The 24,088-nt window shown below is 46.8% G+C and overlaps 1 protein-coding gene across 1 annotated transcript in view; it reads left to right on the top strand.

The window, feature by feature from the left end:
- The window catches only part of ERGIC1 (endoplasmic reticulum-golgi intermediate compartment 1), a 324,289-nt gene that overhangs the window by 224,915 nt on the left and 75,286 nt on the right, over positions 1-24,088 (top strand). Inside the window, exons 4-5 of the mRNA XM_086931580.1 lie at positions 86-180; positions 1,029-1,153. Of these exons, the coding sequence (XP_086787706.1) occupies positions 86-180; positions 1,029-1,153 (220 nt within the window). The remainder of the gene's footprint in view (positions 1-85; positions 181-1,028; positions 1,154-24,088) is intronic.

Here is a 24,088-nt window from a genome sequence, read left to right as displayed (position 1 = left end):
GCCAATTCTTTATTGAGGTTTTATATGCTGGTATTTTGTCTAGTCTCACCTTCATAAAGAATCCTGTTCTGCTCTTCTGTTTCAGCGTTAATGAGCTCTACGTAGATGACCCAGACAAAAACAGTGGGGGTAAAATAGATGTGACTCTCAACGTCAGCTTACCCAACCTGCATTGTGACTGTGAGTACTCCCAACTGGAAACTTTCTTGTTGATTTTCACAATTTCCTCAGATATGATATACCCTATAATTATCCTAAACTTCCTGTTTTAGCATTCTGCCTGTTGCTTAGAGCCTCATCTGTTCCCTTCGGGTGGATTACTTTGTATTAATTCTGCTGCTGTTCTGTTAGCTAATGAACTCACTGTACAGACGTCGACGGATGTTGAACCACTGAACTGTTCTTTAAACATTATGATGGGATAGATATTAGCCAGCCACATTCACCATTTTGTGCAAACGCTCCTTGATGAGCTATTGGCACTGGATATGACATGGGTCCCGTCTTCTGATCAAGTCTGCAATGTTCATCAAACTTACAACTAAACAATTAGTATTTGTTATAGTGGAATTACTGTTGCAATATGGAGGTGTGATATTCCCACTCTCCATTACCCAGTTTTTCACAGTTGACATCAAAGGAGAATTGAGGGTTTCTTGTTACTTTTTGCCTAGTGCTGAGCCTGGACTCTGTTGAAGATGATAGATATATCTAAATTTCACTGCTCTTGTCCACTCTCTCATGTCATGGTCTTTTCTGGGTCTCCCTAACCTCTTCCCAAGGCAAGGAATGTTGTCTTTTGTCTACAAAAGACCTCCTCTTCATGGTCCTACATGAGCGAGAACTAGACACCCTCGTTGAGATGAAGGCCATTGAGGTGGAGGGAAAATTATAGGATATTACTATCAATCACATTTTCCATCCTTTACCAAAACTGCCCAAGACCTGTCTGTGAAGAGTAGTGTTTTTTGGATAGCAGTGTCTCTAGTCTACTTTTGTTTTACCATCCCCTTCTCTGTTTCATGCAGTGGTTGGGCTTGATATTCAGGATGAGATGGGACGCCATGAGGTCGGCCACATTGACAACTCCATGAAAATTCCACTCAGCAATGGGGAGGGTTGCAGATTTGAGGGACGCTTCAGCATCAACAAGGTAAGGAGGACCTTAGTATCGGTGTTTCTTCTGCGTGCCATCACAAGGCTCTGCTCTTCCCCACTGCCTTATATCTTTACAGTACAGCTGCTGCGTTAACTTCCGCTTTGTAGGAAAGAAAATTCAAACTAGAACTGTCTTACTAAAAGAATGCAACAGTGACAGGAGTGGGTTTGTTTATTTTTCCGTGCTTACTGTGGAATAGCAATTTCTCCCAGTTTGGCATTATTTTACTCTTAGTGGAATGGTTTAGCTCCCAACCCTCAAGCGTCATTTCACACAGTAACATTTCAGCTTTGCCCCCACCCACGAGTATTCTACATAATGGATTCTCCAGCCACTGATTCTTTGCCCACTACTACCACTCGTGTCTCAGTTGTTCTTTTGTTTATAGTATAGTTTTCCAGAGCCCCTCATTCCACTCTTGCCCTTTTCTATTTCTTCAAAAGCTCAGGTGTCACTCTCTACATATGTTCATGACTGCTGCTTCGGATGTTGCATGTATTCGACTGTCCTACTGATACCTTGCCTCTGAAGTGGTCAGAGGCAAGGGCACTCCCACAGGTTGATATATTTGGGGGAACCACTGTATGGTTAGTGTATTGCAAAGGTTTCCAGTTTCCTAGCCTTATGGATTGATCAAAATGTAGTTGAGAGGGGATAAGGTTATGAAAATGCATTCGCTCAGAGCTACGTTGGTTTTAAATTGCGTCCTGAATGGAAGAGGAAAGAAATGTTTCAGAGGAAGTGAAGCAAAGCATTTTAGATTGTGGTTCTGATCCTGCAAATCTCCAACTCCTAAAGAGGTAGCAGATTGGCCACGGTGATGGTGCAGGAGTTTAATCTGCAGTTTTGATAATGGGGCGCTCTAAACCATGTTTTTTTGATGCCTTTTTACACCTTGCTTTGTGGACCAGCACACTGTCCTTGAACGGTTCTTCTAGTAAAGGTGCTTCAAATCTGTTGGAAGTTTTAATGTCGCAATTGGTAAAGAGTCTTGTGGCATAGTTTTGAAGAAACTTGTTTCCTGATTAGGATGGAATATGGCCTCAATTAAGACTAAGAAATATTTAGGTAAGGATGCAGCCTGGGACTGGACATTGGATCACATGTCTGTCTTTCGGGGAGGTTGTTCATGTTTTGAGTGCTGTTATAGGTACAGCACTACAGCACCGAATCAGCTCTCCTCTCCGTGACCGATAACATCAAGATGTCACAGGATAGAGGAGGCTCAATGATTCTGGTGCTGTTAGACCTGTCGGCCGCATTTGATACTGTGTCCCACAAGATCCTCATGAGCCGTTTACAGGGAGTAGGCATAGGAGGACAAGCCCTCTCCTGGCTGGAGAGTTTTCTGTCCGGGCGCTCACAATCCGTCAGCCTGGGACCATACCGCTCCTCTTCAAGGATGCTCACGAAGGGGGTGCCATAGGGCTCATGCCTAAGCCCCACATTGTTCAATGTGTACGTGGCCCCCCTTGCTGAGATTGTGAGAAAATATGGATTCACCCCGGTGTCCTACGCTGACGACACCCAACTTCTTTACCCTTTCCATTCTCTCAACTCCAATGTCAGGGATAACTTCGCGGAAGGTATGAGGGCCATCTCCAACTGGATGGCTGCCAACCGCCTCCAATGCAACGTTGGAAAAACGGAGCTAATGCTTTTTGGAAAAGCGCCCATACTATGGTCCCCCGACTGGTGGCCCTTAGACCTGGGACCAGTACCCACCCCAAAACTAACTGTAAAAAATCTGGGGGTGAAGTTAGATCAAAATCTAACCTTGAAGGAACATGTGAACGCAGTCGCCGGGGCATGTTTTCACACAATTGGTCTATTAAGACGAGTCTTCCCTTACTTATCAGACAACCATAGAAAGACCCTAGTGCAGACTATGGTGATAAGTAAAATTGATTACTGCAACGGACTCCTGATACAAGCAAATGAGAGAGCCATAAATCGCCTCCAGGTAGTCCAAAACACAGCAGCAAGACTGGTTTTGAATGCCCCCCCAGAACCCCCTCCAAGCCCCTGCTGCGAGAACTGCATTGGTTGCCAATACGACAACGCATCAAGTTAAAGATCTGTTGCATTGTCCACAAATGCCTGTTCGGGAAAGGCCCCAACTATCTGACCCAAAAGCTACCCCTCTATAAACCTGACAGAGCCTTACGGTCAAGCAACCAACTGCTAATAAAAACTCCACTGGTAAAAAAAACCAGACAAGGTGGCAGAGCCTTTTCTCTGGTAGGGCCTAAACTTTGGAATAACCTACCCATCGGCATAAGACAAACCTCCAATCATTCCTCCTTCAGGAAGAAACTAAAAACCGTCCTATTCCAGGAAGAATAAACAATCTACCATTAGTCGACAACCACAACATCTGGTAACACCTGCTATTCCATCCTGCGAGCAAAGCGCGGAGATACCTCGGAAGGGGTCGATTCTTGCACTATACAAGAAAATAAATAAATAAATAAAGTTTCAGGGGGATCTGATTGTCACTCAATTTAAAGCACCTAATACCAGTAATGCAATCCTAATAACTTTCAGCAAGAACATGTTTTCATTCATCCATGCCCAATTTCTCTTGCTGACTGAAGCTGTACCCTTTAAACTTTCGAAGTCGCAAATTTAGGCTGATGGATGTGTACATAATTTCGACATTTCTTACCGGATCTCTCCCTTTGTCAGTTTACAGCCTTCAATTCTATGTTCAGTACTGCGATGAGATATGTACACACAATTCTCATCCCCATTATTTTAACTGAGCATTACCAACTTGTCCCTTTTCATTGCCTAGCAGTTGATTTACGAGATTTTAAAAGCGAGTGGTAGGGTTAGTGGCCTCCTACTACTTGACCACCCTCTTCCACGTGCTCCAGAATCATCCATTCTCAAATAGTTAGAAGGATGGGGCTATTCAGGCTCCCCTCTAACTAAATGTTGCCCCATAAGACTGTAGCCTTAATGCAATTCCTATTTTATGTGCTTTTACATGATCTAAAAGTGCCAGTGGAACATCCAAGTGCTTTGCTGACTTCCATACTCCGCATTTATGTATTATGAAACAGGGGAGTATAAAATTGTATTCTGAACTATTGAGATTGAAAACATGTACATGGATTGGGAGATAGTGTACCGCTGCCTGGGGTCTCAATGGCCGATCCTTGGTTATTTTTTTATTTTGTTAAGCCTCAGTGCACAATGATCATGCTAACTTTACTCTTTAGTTGCACAGAGTCGTGGGGACATGCACACATGTGCAGCCACCTGTACCAACCATCTGATGATGTTGATGGTCCAGAATTGCAGAGAGCCAAGCAGGACATTGCCTCGGTGCACATCAATTACATAAAACCTTGTAGATGTTTGTTTCAGAATCCGCTGAGGAATCTGGAGCTACCAAAAGCCTTGAGCAAGACATATTGGACATGCCCATCATTTGTAGCCTGGTAAGCTCGATGCTGTGTACATCTAGAGTCCTAAGGCTTGTCGATAAACTTGATTGGAGACCTGAATAGAAAAACTGTGTCCATACATTTTACCAGATAGGAAAGCTTTGTGCCAGGATGAAAAGTAGGTTATGCTAGCTGGGCTATCGAGGAGTGAAGGAAGGCTGGAAAAGTAACAAATTGATGATGGTCCACTGAATTCAGAGTATTGTCAGCATAAACAGTGGGTTGCTTAGAAGCTATGCTATAGATAGTTTAGGTTTTGAATCTGTATATTTTATCGACACTCCAGAAGATTGTAATGAGTCTGAGATTTTATCAGCTACTGAATTTACGAATGTTGACATGTCTTTTAACCGACACAAAAATGAGTGGAGGGCGTAAAATAAAATCTTTCCTCAAGTTGTAAAGAGGACTATTGGACCTATGTTTCAAGGCTAGAAGGTCTGCATAGGTTTTGATGTGTTTTAAGAATGAGAAGACTTAACTTTGGAACAAATGATCCAAAGTCCTTCAAAACCTCTAGACTTCTTGTAAATGTAAATGTATGAAACTTATATAGCGCAGGACTTACCCTGGGGCATCTCCGCGCTTGCTTAGGGAACCCGTCCTGGTATTCCCCTGTGAGATAGCCCTGGAAGGGTATCCACAAGGTGAAAGCCAGGCATCCCGCCGCGAAGGGCCAATGTGGAGATTAAGCAAGCTATTGCCCAGAGTCGCAGAGTGTGAATCCGTGAGTCGAGAAGGCACCGGAGCGAGAATTATCGAGTCCGTGGGATTATTGAGCCTAAGACCCGCCGAGGCGGGGAATTGAACCCTGGTCCAGGGCCGAAACTCAAGCTCCAGGTCTGCCGCCTCTAACCCCTGAGCCACACTTCTCCACTTGTGCCTCAATAATTCAGATCAGAGCTATACCAAAAGGTAAGATTGAAATATTTTTGTTTTAAAGTGAAAGCTGCAATGTCACCACAACGTATAATGGAGTATTCAAAGGCAAAAAAAACAAATCATCCAAGTCCGCCAGGTCGATGGTTGCTACATCTGCACTTATGTGCTCAAGGGCTGGTTTCAGGAATTACATGTTTTAAAAGGACCTTTCCAAATCTTTGCTAACTTTAGTTGACCTTTGGTGTGAAGGAAATGCAAAATAATTCGTTGATAATAAATGAAACCACGTTCAGACCAATCAACCAAGTAAGATGCTGAACAAATGTTAAAATTAACAGGAGTCTTAATTGGCTCACACATTTTGTGTCAAACTAAAAGTAGTCAAGAGATTTGAGAATTATTGGGAAAGTTTAAAAGACACAGGCTCATGTAAAGGAGTATGAAACAGACTTTTAAAATAGTTTCCTATGAAAAATTGTCGGTTGGGTAGATCTTACAGGATGCATAGATTGCAAATTGCACTCTGAAAGATCAGGTGCATCTAGAGTTTAATTTGTGGAGACACTTGTACAACTTCATCTTGCAGGATGCGTTTGTGGCATATTGTGCTAAAATGAGGGCAACCCCTTCATATCAATGTTGAAGGGAATTTTTCAGAAAGGTCTTTTCATGTTGTGGAATCCATGGAATATATTCCTGAGCAAAGCTTTAGAACCATTGTAGTTTGAAGAGATTTGGGAAAAATATTGTGCCTATACCCCCACACAACCCATTTAGCAATGTTAAGCAACTGTTTCTCAAGCTTTCCTTCTCCTTAAATCAAAATTGATTAAAACCCAGACTCGGATACTTTTTGACTCCCTACATGAATTTTTGAAAAGGCACACTAAAACGAGACTCAAAACACATTTGATGACTATTATCCCAGGCTATAGAGTCTTTGTTGCATATAATGAGTATACGCAAATGCATGGGAACCGAAAGATTGTTAAGACTGAAGCATTTGCAATTAAATATACGGAAATGTAGAGATGCAGTTAGTGCATGGAATCAGATCCCCAACTTACTAGGAGACTGGTTTCACATTTTTGACAATTGCCTTTAGTAAAATTGGAAGAAAAAACATGTTAAAACTATACTAATAGCAGAAGGGTGGGATATGTCTAATGCAGGATTTTAAAATTTATATTTAGTCACATTTTTTTGTAATTGGTATAGAGATCATGTTCATGTATTCTGTGTAATGCAATTGAAATGATTTTAACTCTGTTGTAATTATTTTGATTGCTTGTTGACTATATTTACTTAATTGGGTTTAGTAGTTTAATAACCAGGCTTCTGGCTGAGGGAAGTCAATCGTAGATTGTGGCATTCAAGGAAAGGAAAGGAATGAAATATAAAGTTTGGAAGTGGGGAAGAAAATAGAGCTTGGTCATTTGGCAGGAACGCCAGTGACTGGATCTGCTGTGCCTTTTCAATCCATGATGGACCATGTTGCTGCTAGTGTGCTATATGTGTTTGGTGCTTTAGGAAGGTTAATGCTACACCAGTGCAGGCCGCACTCATTCTGCACATGTGGTGTGCCAAACCAGGGTGAATCCTCTAGATTTGCTTTACCAAATTCAGTGCAAAAGACTGGTTATCTTAAACTCGTTAGTCTGCCCTTGAGTGACTTGGAGAGACGTTGTGCCCCATCTCTACACATTAATTTCTTGCTCTATTATGACATTGTAAGAAATCGGCTTATTATTTTGGGTGGATACACAGATGCCGATTTTATCCACATGACTTGGAACTGTACTATAGCAAATAGATTTTGGGAAGAAGTCCTGGCGCTGACTGGGACAGCAGTAGGGTGTACAATTACAAACCTGATCAGAACCTGTCTGTTAGGATGCTTCCTTAGACCACATAAGCGTAAAGTGGGCACTAGGTTTGTAGACTTGACTCTGATCCTGGCTAAAAGAAGAATAGCCTTAGCATGGACGTTGACTCGAGGACCCACGATAGACTGGAATCGGATGCGACACAATGGGCGGGGGCTGAGGGGAGGTTTTGTTACTAAACATTGTAAAATCGAGCATGTCCTGTGGAGATTTACCGCCACAGGACTATAGGCTCTGAACTTCTACTACACCTTTGCGGCTGCGCCAACAGGAGGTAAAAAAGGACAAAGTCAATAAAAAAACCCTTGTGGACCCTTAGAGGCCACAAAAGACATGGTTTGCTGGATTGCACGGTTTTCAGGATGTCAAATCTGCGTACGCTAGGCTTTCTCAACTCCTTATCGTCTGTCTAAGAAATGACACCCTTGCCCACCCAAAGTCTTTCCTGTTTGCTTATTCTGGGTTGGAAAATAGGTCAGCTCTTCCCAAGCTCAAGAAACAACCCTTTATATAATCAAGCCAGGGGATGTGGTGGGCATGGTCAAGGGCCATACAGCCCTTCAGGATCAATTTGTTTAGGGTTGTTCTCTGGCTCATCTAACAGCATGGGTACGCCTCAGTCCATTCAAAAACACCTGCCACTCAGGTATGCCATGCAGAAACGCAACCAAACAGATTAAAGCCTATATTTACTCAGTACAATACATAATTATAGACTGGATATTTGTCATAGATGCAACATAGTACAGATGAACCTGGCCACACACCTTCAGTCCCTCCAAGTAGTACTAACTAATAAGGAGACAGCCATATCACAAACATGACCGAGTATGTGAGACACAAGATACACCATGTTCAACATAGCTTACACATGCTGCATAATCGTCAATAGTACTCACATTAACTTCAACTTCCTTGTGAATGGCATCTCTCCAACCTGCCACATCCATAAGCAGGTAGATTCTTCTGGCTACACTTCTCCCACTTTGAAATAATGCTGTCAGTCAAATGAAGAATACTCTTCCACTCGATTATCAAAGACGACCACTTACTGTCACCCTGCAAGTAAACCCAGTGCTTAAACTTCACATCACAGATTGGATGCATGGTCTTAGGGAGAAACCTTTGCTCCGTTCAGAAACCTTTAGATTGAGAATGTAGACTCCAGTCTGATAGCAAACCTAGAACCATGGGTAGAAAAACTCATTCTAGAACCAATCATGCTAAGAAGCGATACTAATGTCAGAAGTGTATGTTTACAAATGCTGAAAACATTCTGCCCAGGGGTAGAGATGATTGAATCTGGCCCTACTGGTATTAAATATACCTACTGTACATCATGGTTGCTAACTAAATTTACTAACCAAAGTTAATTTGTTCTGAGGACCTGTTCTACATAATCTACCACTGTAAGAGTGGGGCTTTGGAGAGGTGCCTCAAAAGTTATTTGGTTCTCAACAGGGGGCGCTTAGGTTTTCTTGCCTGCAACACTTTTACAACGGGATCGACCGGTTTCGTCGCCGGCAGTCTTCATTCTGGTACTTTCTATTAGCTTGTTTCTTCCTGAACTTTACACACTGCCGAGCAAATTCTTTTTGCGTGAGCTGCATGTTTGCATGCCAGAGCTCCTCCTCGGGGTAGGTGAACCTTAGGCCATGGGTGAAGGCCGTGACTCAGCTAATGGGTGTGTTGCTTGCTTTTGTGTGGTAATCTGTGTTGTAATGCGTTGCCACTAGTTGGAGGTTTGGTGCAGGCGCAGAGTGTAAGGAGTAGAGAATGTCCATTCCCCGCGCCTTACTAGTGGGCAGTGTGCCAGTGGCCGGGCTCATACCACCCTGTCTGTCTGTTCTTGCTATGTAAAGTCGGGGTGTACCTAGAAATGAACACTCGAGATCACAGAGCAATTGTATGTCAAATTATTGATGTCAGTAACATCTAGTTATGGTGGCTCCACAACTAACATATCGTCAAGGGAAGCTTACATAGACCAGTATAGATTTACTATTGTTGAGTTCACATCTGCTAATGGCGATATCTTGGTAGTCGATATTGTGGAGTCAGAAAATACAGGTTCAAATTAAAACAGATACTTGACGATAGAGCACAAGTGTTTAGTAGTGTGCTTGTGTGTTGCAAACCTATGGACACATGCATTCTGCTCGCTCAGATCTATGCTGCCGGCGCGATCCAACCTTCTCCAGAGCCTGTCAGGATTGTTTCTTTGGCCTGCATATCCCAACAGGCTTTGTTCACAGCACAATGTTACCAGGATAACAAGAGAGGCAGTGATCGTCCACGTTTCAGTTAACCTCGTGCTACCGGGAAATTCATCAAAACACTCATTGTCTCCATCCCGTAGAAAGATGATGGAAGTTGTGTCTTTATGAAAATGAATTTTAAGACGTATGGTCCGTCCCATTCAGATACGATAAATGTAGCCAAGCGGTGTGGTGACATACACTGTTTGGTGTGCATGACTCCATGTCTTTTTTTTCGGTCATTCTGGAGTTTGCCATGAATCGCCCTGGGTGAAACTGCTTGTCTTCTATCCACATTCTCATTGATCTGACGCAAAGTTTAAGAAACCTAAATGAGTGTTTACCCTAGTGCAAGACAAGACTGGTTTGAAGTTGTTGGGGTTGTTGCCTTTTTAAAAAGAAATTAATCACCCACAGCAGATATTCGTGTCTAACCTGCGCGTTACTGTTCATAATCCATGTAGGACTCCCTCAACTTTCCTTCTTCCTGAGATCGATGAAGTTAGTGCCACTGAGTTTGGTAATACAGACACATTTTGGGCAGTGACCATTAAGCAGTGTGCGCTGCTTGTACTTAGATTGCACTTTTCATTAACTATGAGTACTGCGACTCCTGTTAAGGGCGTCTTCATACGTTCATGCTGTTCCATTTTGCTACCTGCTAGAGCCCGATCCAGCTACCAGACGCTTTCCCTCTGGGTAGCCTTTGGTTCAATCTGAATATTATTTTTTGCCCCCACACTTGAGTGGAATTGGTATGCAGCAGCATTGTCCTGGAATAGAAGTAAAATGCCTCGCCTCACTTCTGTGTTGGCTCAAAGTGCCTGGTATCTAGCAGTGCCAGATGCAGCATGTTAAATAATATGCTACAAGAGCTCTTTGTAATGAGTTCCTGGGTCAGAGGCACTGTGTGCAAAGATCCTTTCTAAAATAAACCCTGTGCCCAGTATCCATGTGCCGACTCTTATGCTGAAGGCTGTCTTTGGGTGAATTGATTAGACCTCTTGAAGTGCTGTAGGTGAGGGTACCATTAAAACAGCCTGGCTGCCCGCTATTTCCACAGTCCGTTTATTTTCTGTGGACGTTGACTGATGGAGCAAGTCATCTCCATTGGTATGCTTCCCCTTTCAAGGGCTTCAGTCCAAATTTGTAAGTACCAGTACACTCAGTCCTAGGTGCCTTTATGGAGGAGAGTGGGGGATTTGCTTCCCGGCAGGCCGGCTTTCGCCCCCGGCATTCCACTGAGAAGGTAGTTATTTCGGTGATGGACGAGCTCAGAGAGGGGCTAGACACCAACACCCCCCAGGCCCTCGTCCTCCTAGACCTTTCCGCCGCCTTTGACACGGTTTACCATTCCATTCTTCTCACCCGTGTCAAGGCGGCGGGTATCGAGGGCCCAGCTCTGGCCTTCATCAGTTCTTTTCTAAGTGATCGCTCTCAGGCCGTCCATCTTGCTGAATTCACTGCCCCTCCTCACTTGGTCCGGTGTGGTGTTCCCCAGGGTTCTTCTCTCTCTCCTCTATTATTCAATCTTTACATTTTTCCACTTATTTTTGCACTTCAGCAAATGGAGGTCACCGTGTATAACTATGCCGATGACCTCCAACTAATTTTCAATTTGTCACACTCCCCAACCAGTATACTTAATTTTCAGTCTGTTATGCTGTTCATCAGTGATTGGATAATTGGCAACCATTTGAAATTAAACCCGGACAAGACTGAACTTGTTGTCACTGGTAGCACTCCCAGTCCCTGGTCCCCCAACTTTTGGCCTCCCTCCCTTGGCACTTCCCCCACACCCTCTCCTTCTGTAAAAACCTTAGGGTTTTCACTTAAACATCTTACTCCTCATTCTCAGATTAGTTCTGTCGTTTCTTCTTGTTTCTTTGCTCTCCGCACTATACGGAAAATCTCAGTTTTTTTCTGTCCCTGCCCTTAAATTAATTTTGATGGCGATGGTCCTGTCCCGGCTGGACTACGGGAACATTGTATACAACGGCGCTCCTGCATATGCCTTTCGTCGCCTTCAGCTAGTCCAAAATCAGGCCGCCTGTCTGACTTATGGCCTGCCCAGATTCTATCACACCACCCCCCTTTCTCAATCCCTACATTGGCTGCCTATCAAGGAACGGGCTCTCTTTAAATTGGGCTATACCACATTCCAGGCCTTGGCGGGAACTGCCCCGGATTTCATCTCCTCCGCCATTAGTACTTACTGCCCCAATAGAGAACTTCGCTCTTCCACTAAATTTTTTCTTTCTGTCCCCCGGTTCAAGAAAAAGAAATCTGGGGGCCTGAAATTTAGCGTCCTTGCACCCACCTTCTGGAACTCTCTTCCCTTCCATATTAGATCTATTTCTTCTTATCTCGAATTCCACAGGGCCCTTAAGACTTTCTTATTTTCTCATGCCTTCCCACCCCAGTAACTGTCACCCCATCCTTGGGTTAAGTATCCTACAAGCGTAATTAAACCGCGTGGTATATTTGCGCTATACAAATTTCTATGAATTCAAATTCACTCACTCAGTGCCTTACCTCCCCGTTTCATTTCCCCCCGCTCATCTTTTTCACAGACCATAGAGACCATTTTGAATGCTAGAACCCTAGGCCAATTCCAGTTTTTGTGTGGATATTGGGCGACAGAAGTACAAAGAGCCCTTTCTGTCGTCCATAGACTACCCTCTTTCAACTCGTTATAGGAAGACCGAATGACTGGTGCCACACTTTTTACAGTATCCTGAGGGGAGTGATGGAGTGTAATGCTTGCTTGCTTGGTGCTACTCTTTACAGTAGTCCTCTGATAGACATCTAGCCACCGATTCCTTACCTTAGAATATACTAGGCGTCCGGCTGGATCAGGAAACTTTTGCTCAAGCAATGTCCTTGTGCGCCAGTAGGTGGTGTCTGTCTGATCCACGAGATGTCTGCATTGTCTGCGCCAAAAGTGACATCCACGTCACCTACATAGGCTCCTCCTCAGCATGCTGACGTCTGTTCTTTACTTTCTGTGCATCTGGCTCCGACGGCCGGGCCACGGCTCCATTGGCTTAAAGGGAGTGGTCCCTGAAGCTGCTTGTGGCCCGGCATATCTCCATGTCACTCACCCCAGCGGTCGGAAGGACTGTCTGGGCGCCGCTCTGGGATTCATACGGCCTCGTTCCTCCGCTCTGTCGTAGAGTCAGTCCGGTAAGAGGCAAAAGAAACCCAAGTTGTAGCATGCTTACTCTTCTCTCCATCCGTTTGCCAACGCGACAAAAGAGCTGCAACGCTCTAGGCCTCGTTCTGCAGAACCTGTGCCTGAGTCTGCTCTGTGCCTCCCTCCATTTCCAGGAGCGGGAGCAACCCCGACCCAAGTTAAGGAATTCTGTGATGCCTTGTGCCTCATATTTGTGCGACCTAACCCTCTTGATGCCTTCAGGCCCCAGAGGCTCAGGAAGGGCTCCATTGGGTTCCATGCTGGCACCTCAAGCGCTGATGGCCCTCAATGGATCCAGTGATGGATCTGAACCAGCTCCGGTCATAACCCTGCAACTTTTCCCGTTGCCGGCCCCCTCACAGAGACTCCCAATATCACAGGCGTCCCCAGCCCCATCCTTATCCCAGACGACCCAGATCGGTGCCTTGTGCCACCGATGCAGATGGCATCCTCTGGTCCTCGGTCGGTTCCTCAGCCTTATTTTGGGGGGCTAGGAATGGAGAAGGATTGGGACGGGTCACTGGACCATTTACAGACCAGCCTGAGCACGACATGGACTGGTATGAGGAACTGGGCAGGTCCAGTGGCCTGGCTACCTTCCCGGATTCCGGCCTGCACTCTTCCCCAACCATGTCTATGAAGAAGGGAGCTTCATATGCTATAGTGGTGAGGAGGACAGGAGAGGTCCTGGAACTTTAGCTCCTTTGAGTGGCAGTGGACATCAAGACAAAAATCTTGATGGAGGTTCTGCAGCCAGGGTTCTCCTCCTTGGAACCTCTCTTGCCTTTCAACGAGTCCTTAACTGATGTTCTACTGAGGACTTGGTCCAAGCCCAGCACAGGGACTCCTGTGTATAGGATCATCGTCTGCCGCCATCGCCCTGCACTGGGCGACCCAACATTCCTCCCCAATCACCCTACCCCTGAGAGCTTGCTGGTCCAAGCCTCTACCTCACAAGGGGTGTTCCTTGTGCACCCCCGGGCAGGGAATCGAAGAGGCTGGATAGTTGGGGCAAGAAGATTTTTTCTTACGCCAGCCTTGCCTTATGGTCCGTAAACGCTGCATGCCTCTTGGGCCGTTACACCCACTCTTTGTGGGAAATGTTTGTGCAGGTGTTGCCACAGGTTCCGGAGGAAACCCGAGCCTTTCTCTACAAGCGGTATCGGACGGGGGAGATGTGGTCAAGTTCACCATTCATTGTGGGCTTAACACCACTGACTCGCTGGGCAGAGCAATGCTGTCAACTGTGGCTGTTCAACGTCACGCCTGGCTGCGGACTCCTGGCTTTACTGGGGAGGTCCAGTCTTCTCTGATGGCATGCCCTTTGATGGCGCCCGTCTCTTCGGGGAACAGGCCGACCTGGCCCAGCAATACTTTAAGGACTCATGGGCTCTGGCCCAGTCCTTGGGCCTCTCTGTGACCACCCATCCCCAGTCTGCTTTGCGTTCCTTTTGTGGCCACAGAAGAGGCTTTCAGCCACATCAGCCATAAGACTGCTCCAGTTTAGCAAACATGTGCGCGGCTCCTTTCGTCTCGGTGGATCAGGCGGCCAAAGGTCCAATCAGTCCACTACCACCCCCACGCAACCCGCAGCCGCTAAAACGTCCTAGTCTGGCCCTTCAGGACCATGGTCAACTGATTGGTGGAAGGATCAGCCATCACCTCCACAATTGACAAACCATCACATCAGACAAGTGGGTTCTTCCGATAGTCCGAAAGGGCTCATCCCTACCTTTTGAGACTGTCCCTCCCTCCATTCCTCCGACTTTAGACCTGCTGGGGGAGAACCACCTGACTTTGTTTCAGGAGAAAGTTAAGGCTCTCTTGGCCAAGAAAGGGTTCTGGCACCAGAATTAGGCTGTGGTTGCTATACCCGCTACTTACTGGTCCCGAAAAAGGGAAAAGACCTTTGTCCTGTCCTAGATCTGAGCCCTTAACTACTTCCCCAAAACGGAAAAGTTCAACATGCTCACTTTGGCTCAGATCTTGTCTGCCCTAGACCCCGTAGACTGGATGGTAGCACTTGTCTTACAGGACGCCTATTTTCACATTCCTGTCCTGCCTGCTCATCGGCGTTACTTGCAGTTCAAGGTAGGCCACAAGCACTTTCAGTTCACGGTGCTCCCCCTTGGCCTAACCAGCGCTCCTCGGGTGTTCACCAAGGTGATGGTGGTAGTCCCAGTTCATCTGCACAAATTAGGGTCGCCAGTCTTTCCCTAACTTGACGACTGGCTATTAAAAGGCGGGCTCACCCCAGGCTGTCAATACCCACCTCCAGACTGCAGTGAACCTTCTGCTTTCTCTGTGGTTCACTATCAACGTGTTGAAGTCACATCTGACTCCCTCTCAGACGCTTCCTTTCATTAAAGCTGTTCGGGATGCAGTGCAGTTTAAGGCCTATACTCCAGAGAGGCGAGTCCAGGATATTTAGACTATGATACAGATGTTTCAGCCTCCATTCTGGATTTCAGTGAGACTGACTCTGAGGCTGCTGGGCTTCATGGCCTTCTGTATCCTGCTAGTGAGACATGTCGGATGGCAAATACGGGCTCTGCAGTGCGACCTGATGTTTGTGGACGCAGCATCAGAGGACTCTCTCCGACATGGTCCAGATCTCAGAACTGCACAGGACCTGCAGTAGTGGTTGACTCACCCGGATTGGGTCAGGGAAGACCCCTCTCTCTTCTCAATCAGATCACACAGTAGTGGCAGATGCGTCACTCCTGGGATGGGGCGGACATCTGCGGAGGTGGAGATCCGAGGTCTCTGGTGGAATCCGGACTCTACATCAACTTGCTGGAGCTTGGAGCAATTCGCTTGGCATTGAAAGCCATTCCTTCAAGAGGAAGGTGGTTCAGGTTTTCACGGACACCGCCATGTTGTACTACAACAAGCAGGGTGGGGTGGGATTGTGGACCCTTTGTCAGGAGGCCCTGCGTCTCTGAGCATGGCTGAAACAGCAGGTGATTCAACACCTGGCAGGTTCCCTGAGCACCAGGGTAGACAAACTCCGCCGTCTATGCCTAGCGGATCATGAATGGTATCTCTATCTGGAGATGGCATGAGGTCTCTTTCAGAAGTTGGGAGAGCCTTGGTTAAATCTGTTCGCCTCTGCCGTTTTTTGCGCCAGTTTTGCATGCTGGAGTTTCCAAGGCAGCACTTTCTTGGCAACACCTTTTTGTCTCAAGTGGCGCTCGGGTCTAGTGTGCACCTTTCCTCCAATACCACTTCTGTCCAGAGTGTTCAATAAGATCAGTAGCGACAGGACAGAAGTCATTCTTGTGACTCCAGACTGGGCATGGAGATTCTGGTATCCCGAGCTTCTCAGATTGAACATCGATCCTCCAATCTGGTTGCCCCTTCAGGAGGATTTGCTGTTGCAGCAAAAGGGGAGGGTCCTCCACTCGAGCCTGTCAGTTCTATGCCTTCTTGCGTGGAGATTGAGTGGTGGTAGTTGATACAATTCTGCCTTCCTCTTGAAGTTTGCAATGTTATTTTGGCTGCCAGGCGGCCCTCCACCAAGAACATGCACGCCTGCTAGTGGAATAAATGTGTACAATATTGTTCAGAAAGATATACTGATCCTCTTACCGCTTCCCTCTCTCAGGGCTTATTCTTTATACTGACCCTTGCCCATCAGGGCTCTGCTCTGGGCACTCTCACAGGGTACTTTTAGGGCCTTTCTGGCTTTTTAACCCTTTATAACCAACCCTCTTTATTTAAATCCCCTCCTGTAAATTGAATTCTCAGGTGCTTGCACATATGTTTCCACCTGCTACTTTCATCATGCCACAGTAGGACCTTAATTTGGTTCCCACCTTCCTGATGTGTGATCCATTCAAACTGTTGCACAACTATCCACGTTCACCCCCCCCCCCCCCCCCCCCCCCCCCCCACCAGCAAGCAGCTTACCATCAAAACTGCCTTTTTAGTGGCAATCCATCAGCCAGGAGGATAAGTAAATTGCAGGCTCTGTCAGCCACGCCTCCTTACCTAACCATCTTTCCTAACAAGTTAGTGCTTCGCACAAGGGCCTTTTATTTACCGAAACTGGTTACACCATTCCACGTTTGGCAATCTGCCTCCTTACCCACTTTCTACGCTCCTCCGCATCTCTAAAGAAGAGTAGCAACTCCACCATCTGGACCCAAAAAGAGCATTGTCGTTCTACCTTGCCTGCACTAAAGAGTTCCAGGTGGACGACCAACTCTTCATGGGATACATTGGATCAAAGAAAGCTTGTGTGGTGCAGAAGGGGACTATCTTGCGCTGGGCCCTTCTCTGCATCAAAAATTGCAATGCTCTGGCCAAAAAACTGCCTCCTGAAAGCTTGTGAGCTCATTCCACCAGAGCTAACGCTACAACCACAGCATTGCAACTTGGTGTTCCAGTCCTTGACATTTGTCAGACAGCAACGTGGGCATCAATGGACATGTTCACTAAGCACTACTGCCTGGACAGTCAAGTCAGCAGAGGTGGCCTTTTTTGTTTGCTCTATACTCCAGGACTTCCTGGTTTAACCTTGACCGTAGTCCCTCCTCCGGGGATGGTATTGTTGGGGTATCTATTCTATAGTACATAATCTGAGGCTAGCTGTCTCTCTCAGATGGACAAGTTACTTCACTTTGGTAGCGCCTTATCTGGCAGAGACATGATCTAGCCGCAGATTCCTTACATCCTCCCCGTACTGTGGACAGGTTTTTAGGGTCAAGGCTGATCCCTTTCAGGGCCCTAGCTGTTCTTTGCGCACCACTGTCAGTGCACTTCATAACTCTGCACTCTGTGATGTGAAAAGTAACTGATGTCAGCGTGCCGAAGTGGCGCCTATATAGATGCCGCAGACAACGTCACAAGGAGCCGACCGGCTCCATCTACCAGCGCGCAATGGTATTGCTCGATCAAAAGTTTCTGGATCCAGCCTGACGCCTGTAGTATTCTAAGGTAAGGAATCTGCATCTAGATTGTCTCTACCAGATAAGGCATAATAACTTGTCCAGTAGGGTGATGGGTCAATAATTACCTTACTTAATATATACAGTTTATGCAGAACCCAGAGTGTGTGTGCTTTATCCTCAAATGTCTGGTTGAAGACCGTGTGAGGACTTGTAGTGCTGCCAAAGTAGAATTTTGATTTCTCGTTGCTTCAAATGCTCTCAAGTATGCAATGTTTAAGCCGGTTTGCTGCGTGGTAATATGCATGCAGTCATATTCCATGACTTTGCGTTGCCATTAGTAAGAATGTCTCATGCCACTGCTGTAAACATCTGCCTATTGAAGGAGTTGTGATTCTCTGTCTGGAAGAAGACTGAAAAACACACTGCAGCTCGTGCAAGGTTGCATGAGAAGATGCCCTCATGCTGATTTTGCCCAAAAGAACTAAACTTGAAATAATGCTCTATTTATTTATTTTTAAAGTTTTATATACTTCGATTGGGAGCTGGACCAGTGTCCCTCCCTATATCAGAACAAGGAGCACACTTCTACCCAAGCCAGTGCTTTGAATTATTTTACACACCACAGGGAGCTAATTCACACTCGTATGTGTAGACCAGGACGTTCCCACTACTTCCTTGGTGAACCAGCTTGGCAGCACTTCAGTCTTTGAGTAACTGAACTTGGCCAGGGTTACTACAGTCGTGATCTATTCCTAATCTTTCAGACCAGCCTTTCATGAATTGTGAAGTTTCCCAATACAAAGGGCTGCCTAGAGTGGACACCCTTATGAGAGTTTTGACCGCAATGTAAAGAAATTAAAGACAAAGACAAACAAAGACGTATAGCTGTATCCACAAGGTTTTTGACAGCAGAGAACACATGTAGAAAGTGCTTCAATACCTTACAAATGCACTTAACATAATGTACTAAGAATAACTGTACCATGACGCTGCTCGCACAGGATGCACATTTTTACAAATCTGCTTCACTTAGACTCCTATTGCGTTGCCTTTTTGTGGTGCTGAAAGTTCATAGGAAGACCATAGGCTATTGTGGACTAAGAACCCAATACAATAATGGAACAGTGAATACTGTCCATAGGCATGATTCACGTATGCCTCTCAGGATCATAATGACCATTACAGTTCTCCGTGAGCAACAGACCCCACTTTTGTGTCGAAGGTTTTTCGAGACGTATCTCCGTAGCATGTAATCATTGAGATTTAAAATTTCCTGAAGTGGATCACTTTAGCTAGGTAAACACATTCTTTTGAAAAATACCTGTGATTGGATGGTGGCTTTTATTGTGTGGATAATTGTTGTATTGCACTTGGTAACAACCTTCAAATCTGTGCCCATGAAGAGAATACTCCTGCCTGGGTAATTCCTTTTGCCATCCACAGCGACTAGGTTCTTTATGGGGTCCATAAATTTCCCTTATGCTCTTGGCAAGGAGGTGGACCATATGATAGTTCTGCGTACAATTAATTGCTTGCCGTTTGCAGAATCAAGTGGGCAGCCTGCCATAAGCCTGAACCTAATATGGTGGTCCTGCATGTGGTGTATGAGTAAGCCACATATCTATCCTGATATTGCCTGGTGCCAGTAGAAGAAAGGCTAAAACTGGGGTGAGGGGTCACTATTGGACAGGGGTTGTTTGTTTAAATTGTTCAGTGCATTTGTGATCCGAGTTGTGCTCACCAGTTTTGTTGCATTAGACTTTTGACTGGGATTGGAGGTCCTAAAGTGCTGTTGCCCCTTTACTTGGAATTGGGCTACAGATGTGTTTTATTTGTTGGATCGAGTGAAGCGGCCCTTCACAGCGGCCGGATATACCTCTATTAATCGACTAGGATATGCTTGGGGATTTTTTTCCTCTGTTTCAAGACCATTTTTTTTTTTTTAAACCTTTATTACAATAAAAGGAATACAGTTGCAGACCTACAACCACAGGGGCAAGCAGTCAGCAATAAATACCAAAGTGGCAATGTTACACAGCTCATCAGCCGACAACTCGTGGGCCCGGCAGCGATGTCGCACATCATTGTAGAGAACCTGTGGCGATAGGGAGGATAAATGAAAGGTTTCACATTTTACATTTTATAAAACAAACACACAAACAAAAATTTTGAGGCAAAGTATACAGTAAGTGGCTGTCCCAGGCAGGAGGGGAAGCGATCCCAGCTAAATGAATATATTTGATGAAGGATTGAGGATCTCTGGGAGGGAGGGGGCCGAGAGCAGGCAAGCAAATCATAAACAATAGGATGTAAGAGCCAGGGAATGCATGGTCGCTGGGACAGAGGAATGTCAGGGAATTCTACAAAAGGGGGGGGGTGCAAATCTCTCCACGATATGAGTTCCATTGGCTCCATATCCTCCCCCACTTCTTGGGCCTACCCCGGGCAACATACACAATCTTTTCTCTGAACATGCACCCGTCCATGTTTTCTTTCCATGTTTAGAATAGAGGTGCCCTCTGAGACCCCCACAGTTGGGCTATGTCACTTTTCGCTATCATATTGCCAAGGGTGTCACATTGAGTCTGAGCAACGCTATAGTCATTTGGCTCCCAGACATTCAACAAACAGCGTCTGGCCTCCGGCAATAATGAAACACCCGTCACCTCTTCCATAACAGCATGCACACGGTTCCAAAATACCACAACATCCGGACACTCCCATAAAATATGAAGAAAGGTAGCAAGCATACCGCAGCCACGCCTGCACAACCCATCCACAGAATAGCCCATACACATCAGGCGTGGACCCGTGACATAGATTCGGTGTAAAATCTTCAATTGCACCAGCCGGAGACGCGCCGGAATCGCGACCTCCTTGGGGGAAGATATCGCAGCCTGACAGTCCTCATCGTCCTACTCCAGTCCATCGCCGGTCCGAAAGATCATTGATAAGTTTCTTGTAGATGAGAGAAATAGTGCTACCGGGGACGTATCCGACAAGCACTCTATCTTCCAGAGGAGAGGACTCTGGAATAGTGGTTCCGACTGGAAAGACCGGCTCAAGCGCATGGCGGATCTGGATATAACGAAAGTGCTCCCTATCACTTAATGCGTATTCCCGTTTGAGTTCATCGAAAGTTTTGATTTTGTTCTTGACTCAGATCTCCGACCGTACTAATACCGATGAGATCCCATTTGTCGAATCCTTTTGTCGTCCAGAGACAGCCCAGTCTCTCTGCCGCGTAAAGCGGGGTAGCTCTAGTCAGTCTATCTGACCACCCCGTGGCAGCGGTTGCACTACCCCACACCCGTACCGCAACCCCGGTGGGGCCAGTCAGATTCTTCCTAGCCGATCTAGAGTAGAGTGCCCTATTGTAGTTACCTCCCGGTAACTGCCATTTATCTATTTCGAACGCGGGATTTGGGACTGGGCCGTACATTGCGTGGTTGACTGCACTTAATTGGGATGCCCAATAGTATCGTTTGATTTCAGGCAACGCTATGCCTCCATCGTAACCAGGGCAAAGTCAGTTTCGCCAATGCAATGCGAGGCCGCCCGCCCCACACAAGTTTCCTCTGGAGGCTCTCAATCTTGCGGAAATAACTGGCAGGCACCAAATCAAGCGTGTTTTGGATGGTGTACAGGAATCGGGGAAGAGACCTCATCTTAAAGAGAGCTGCTCTCCCCACCGGGGACAGCGGCAAGCCACACCACACCGTAACGTCCGATCTAAGCCGGAGGAGCGGAGGAAGTAAATTCCTCTCATAACGTGCAGCGGAGTCCAAAGATATATAAATCCCCAGATACTTAAAACCGACTTGCGAAATCGGTATCGGACAGATGCGGGGCAAGGGAGGCAATTCTCCAGTAAGTGAGTAGATACAGGACTTGGCCCAATTAATTACCAAGCCAGAATTCCTCCTGAAGGAACTCAACACGTCGAACAGTACCCCTAACGACTTTCGAGGGGAAGTTAGGTACAGCAAAATATCATCTGCATACAACGATACACGATCCTCAAAGTCAGGGGACCACCGAATACCCTTGAGCGATGGTTCCCACCAAAGCCACGCGGCAAGGGGTTCAAATGCGAGCGGGAAGAGCAATGGTGACAAAGGGCAGCCCTGCCGCGTGCCTCTTCCGAGAACAAAAGGTTCCGAGGCCCTACCGTTGACCACCACCTGGGCCAGCGGTTGCTGATACAGGAGTCTAACCCACCCGATGAAACTGGGGCCAAACCCAAATTTTGCAAGGGCCGCCCACAAGTACGGCCATTCCACCGTGTCGAAGCCCATCGACGCATCCAAGGAAACCAAGATGGCCGGCTCACGAAGCGACCCCGCCCTTGCCAATACGCCATGTAGACGGCGAAGGTTGAGCGCGGTATTTTGATGGGGAATGAACCTCGACTTATCTGGGTGTATCAAGTCGCTGATCACCTTTATCAGCCGATTTGCCAAAAGTTTTGCCAAAATCTTTGGCTCGGCGTTCAGAAGCGATATCGGCCTATACGATGTACATTGGTCACTGGGCTTCCCGTCTTTGTGGATGACAACAATGGACGCCAGTCTCTGATCTCGGGGAAGAGATCCGATATCTCGCGATTCCAGAAACATTTGACGAAGATGCGGCTCCATTTTGTCGGGACACAACTTATACAGCTCGATCGGGATGCCATTCGGGCCTGAGGCCTTCCCCGAGCGAATGGAGCGGATAGCGAGAGATATTTCATCGGTGGAAAATTCCGCCTCCATAAGCTCTTTGTCTGACTCCGGCAGGCTAGGCAGCGCGATATCTCTGAGTAGCAAATGTGAGTCTTCCTCCGGTCTGTCTGAAACCGACACGTAAACCTTCTGAAAGTGCTGGGCAAAGACTCCAACTATCTCAACCGGGTCCACAACCCGCACCCCATCCGCTCTTTCAACAGGCACCACACGATTCAATCTTTCTCTTTTATCCAACCAAGCAATCAATTTTCCCGCTTTATCCCCAACATCATACAGACGCCCCTGTTGCTCACGACTCATTACCTTGGCCGCATCAGTCACCAGAGCCCTGTAGTCAGACTGTTTAAGGGCTAAAACATGCAACCCCTCAGGTGTAACCCCAGATTCTAATTCTACTTCAAAAGCAGTAATTTCATTCTGCAGACGTACCACCTCATTTTTGCTTTTCTTCGCACTGGCGATCAAGGACAAGGTTTGACCAAGAATCAGTCTTATAGGCCTCCCATAGTGAGATGGAAGAGGACACAGACCCCACGTTCTCAGCAAAGTAATAGTCCATGCATTTGACCACCTCGGCTCTAGTTTTAGGATTATGAAGGTGCCAGGGGTTAATCGGAGCCACCCGGCCCTCAGATCCCAGCTGCACATCAATAGTAAGCCAGAGTGGGGAGTGGTCTGAGATTCCCCTGGCTAGGTCCGACCGCCATCTTGGGTGGGGGCCAAGGCTGGGAGCACTTCAGGCGCCATCTTGGTGAGGGCAAGGGACGCAGGAGGCGGACTTCCGCACCTGGTAATCTTATTAAAGCTTCCAGGTTGCAGCCAGGTTAGATCTTTGGTCGGCGCGCTCCTGACTGCTGGGGCATTTTTATCTGTGCTTAATTAGCATTTTACTCGCGCATTTTACTCGCGCTGCTGGTAATCGCGCTGTAGAGCGTCTAAGGCTCTTTTATTTCGCGCTGCTTGTTATTGTCGGTTCTTTAGGCCGGGGAATTAGATTAGGCTTACCTGCAACATAATTTTGGCTTTCACCCGCATTTGGCGGGATATAGATAGTGTAGCGGGTCCGACCGCCATCTTGGGTGGGGGCCAAGGCTGGGAGCACTTCAGGCGCCATCTTGGTGAGGGCAAGGGACGCAGGAGGCGGACTTCCGCTCGGCTGAATACTAGATAAGGATGGAGATTCAAACGCGCAGCGGTTACGTGCAGCGGGCGCGTCGTAGGCGCGCCAGAGGTAAGCCCGTTTGCGCCAGTTCGCGCTACGGGCGCGCATAGGGCCGTATCCTCTGGCCCACTGCACTCCCATCGTCTGGTGTATTCTCGGGCTGCCTTATTGGAATTAAGATCTACTCAGGCGCCCCCGACTCGGAGGGCTACTGCCTTAGGCCCTTCACAATCTGTCTTGCGGACTCCTTAATGTTAGGTCGCTCTGCAAGCACCACACTGAGATTGACTTCCTGATTGAATCCTCAGGGTTGGACGTTCTGTTAACAGAAACGTGGACCAGGGAGGACTGTCTGGTCGAATTAAGATTGGCTTGCCCCCCAGGCTTTAAAATTATTCACACCCCTCGACTGAAGAACAGAGGTGGTGGAATCGGTATCGTCTATAGAGAGTCGTTGGGTCTCTT

This window comes from Lissotriton vulgaris, chromosome 7, assembly GCF_964263255.1.
Source record: "Lissotriton vulgaris chromosome 7, aLisVul1.2, whole genome shotgun sequence".
Taxonomy (NCBI): domain Eukaryota; kingdom Metazoa; phylum Chordata; class Amphibia; order Caudata; family Salamandridae; genus Lissotriton; species Lissotriton vulgaris.
Note: the sequence above shows the minus strand (reverse complement) of the source record. Positions and strands in the feature narration are given on the sequence as shown.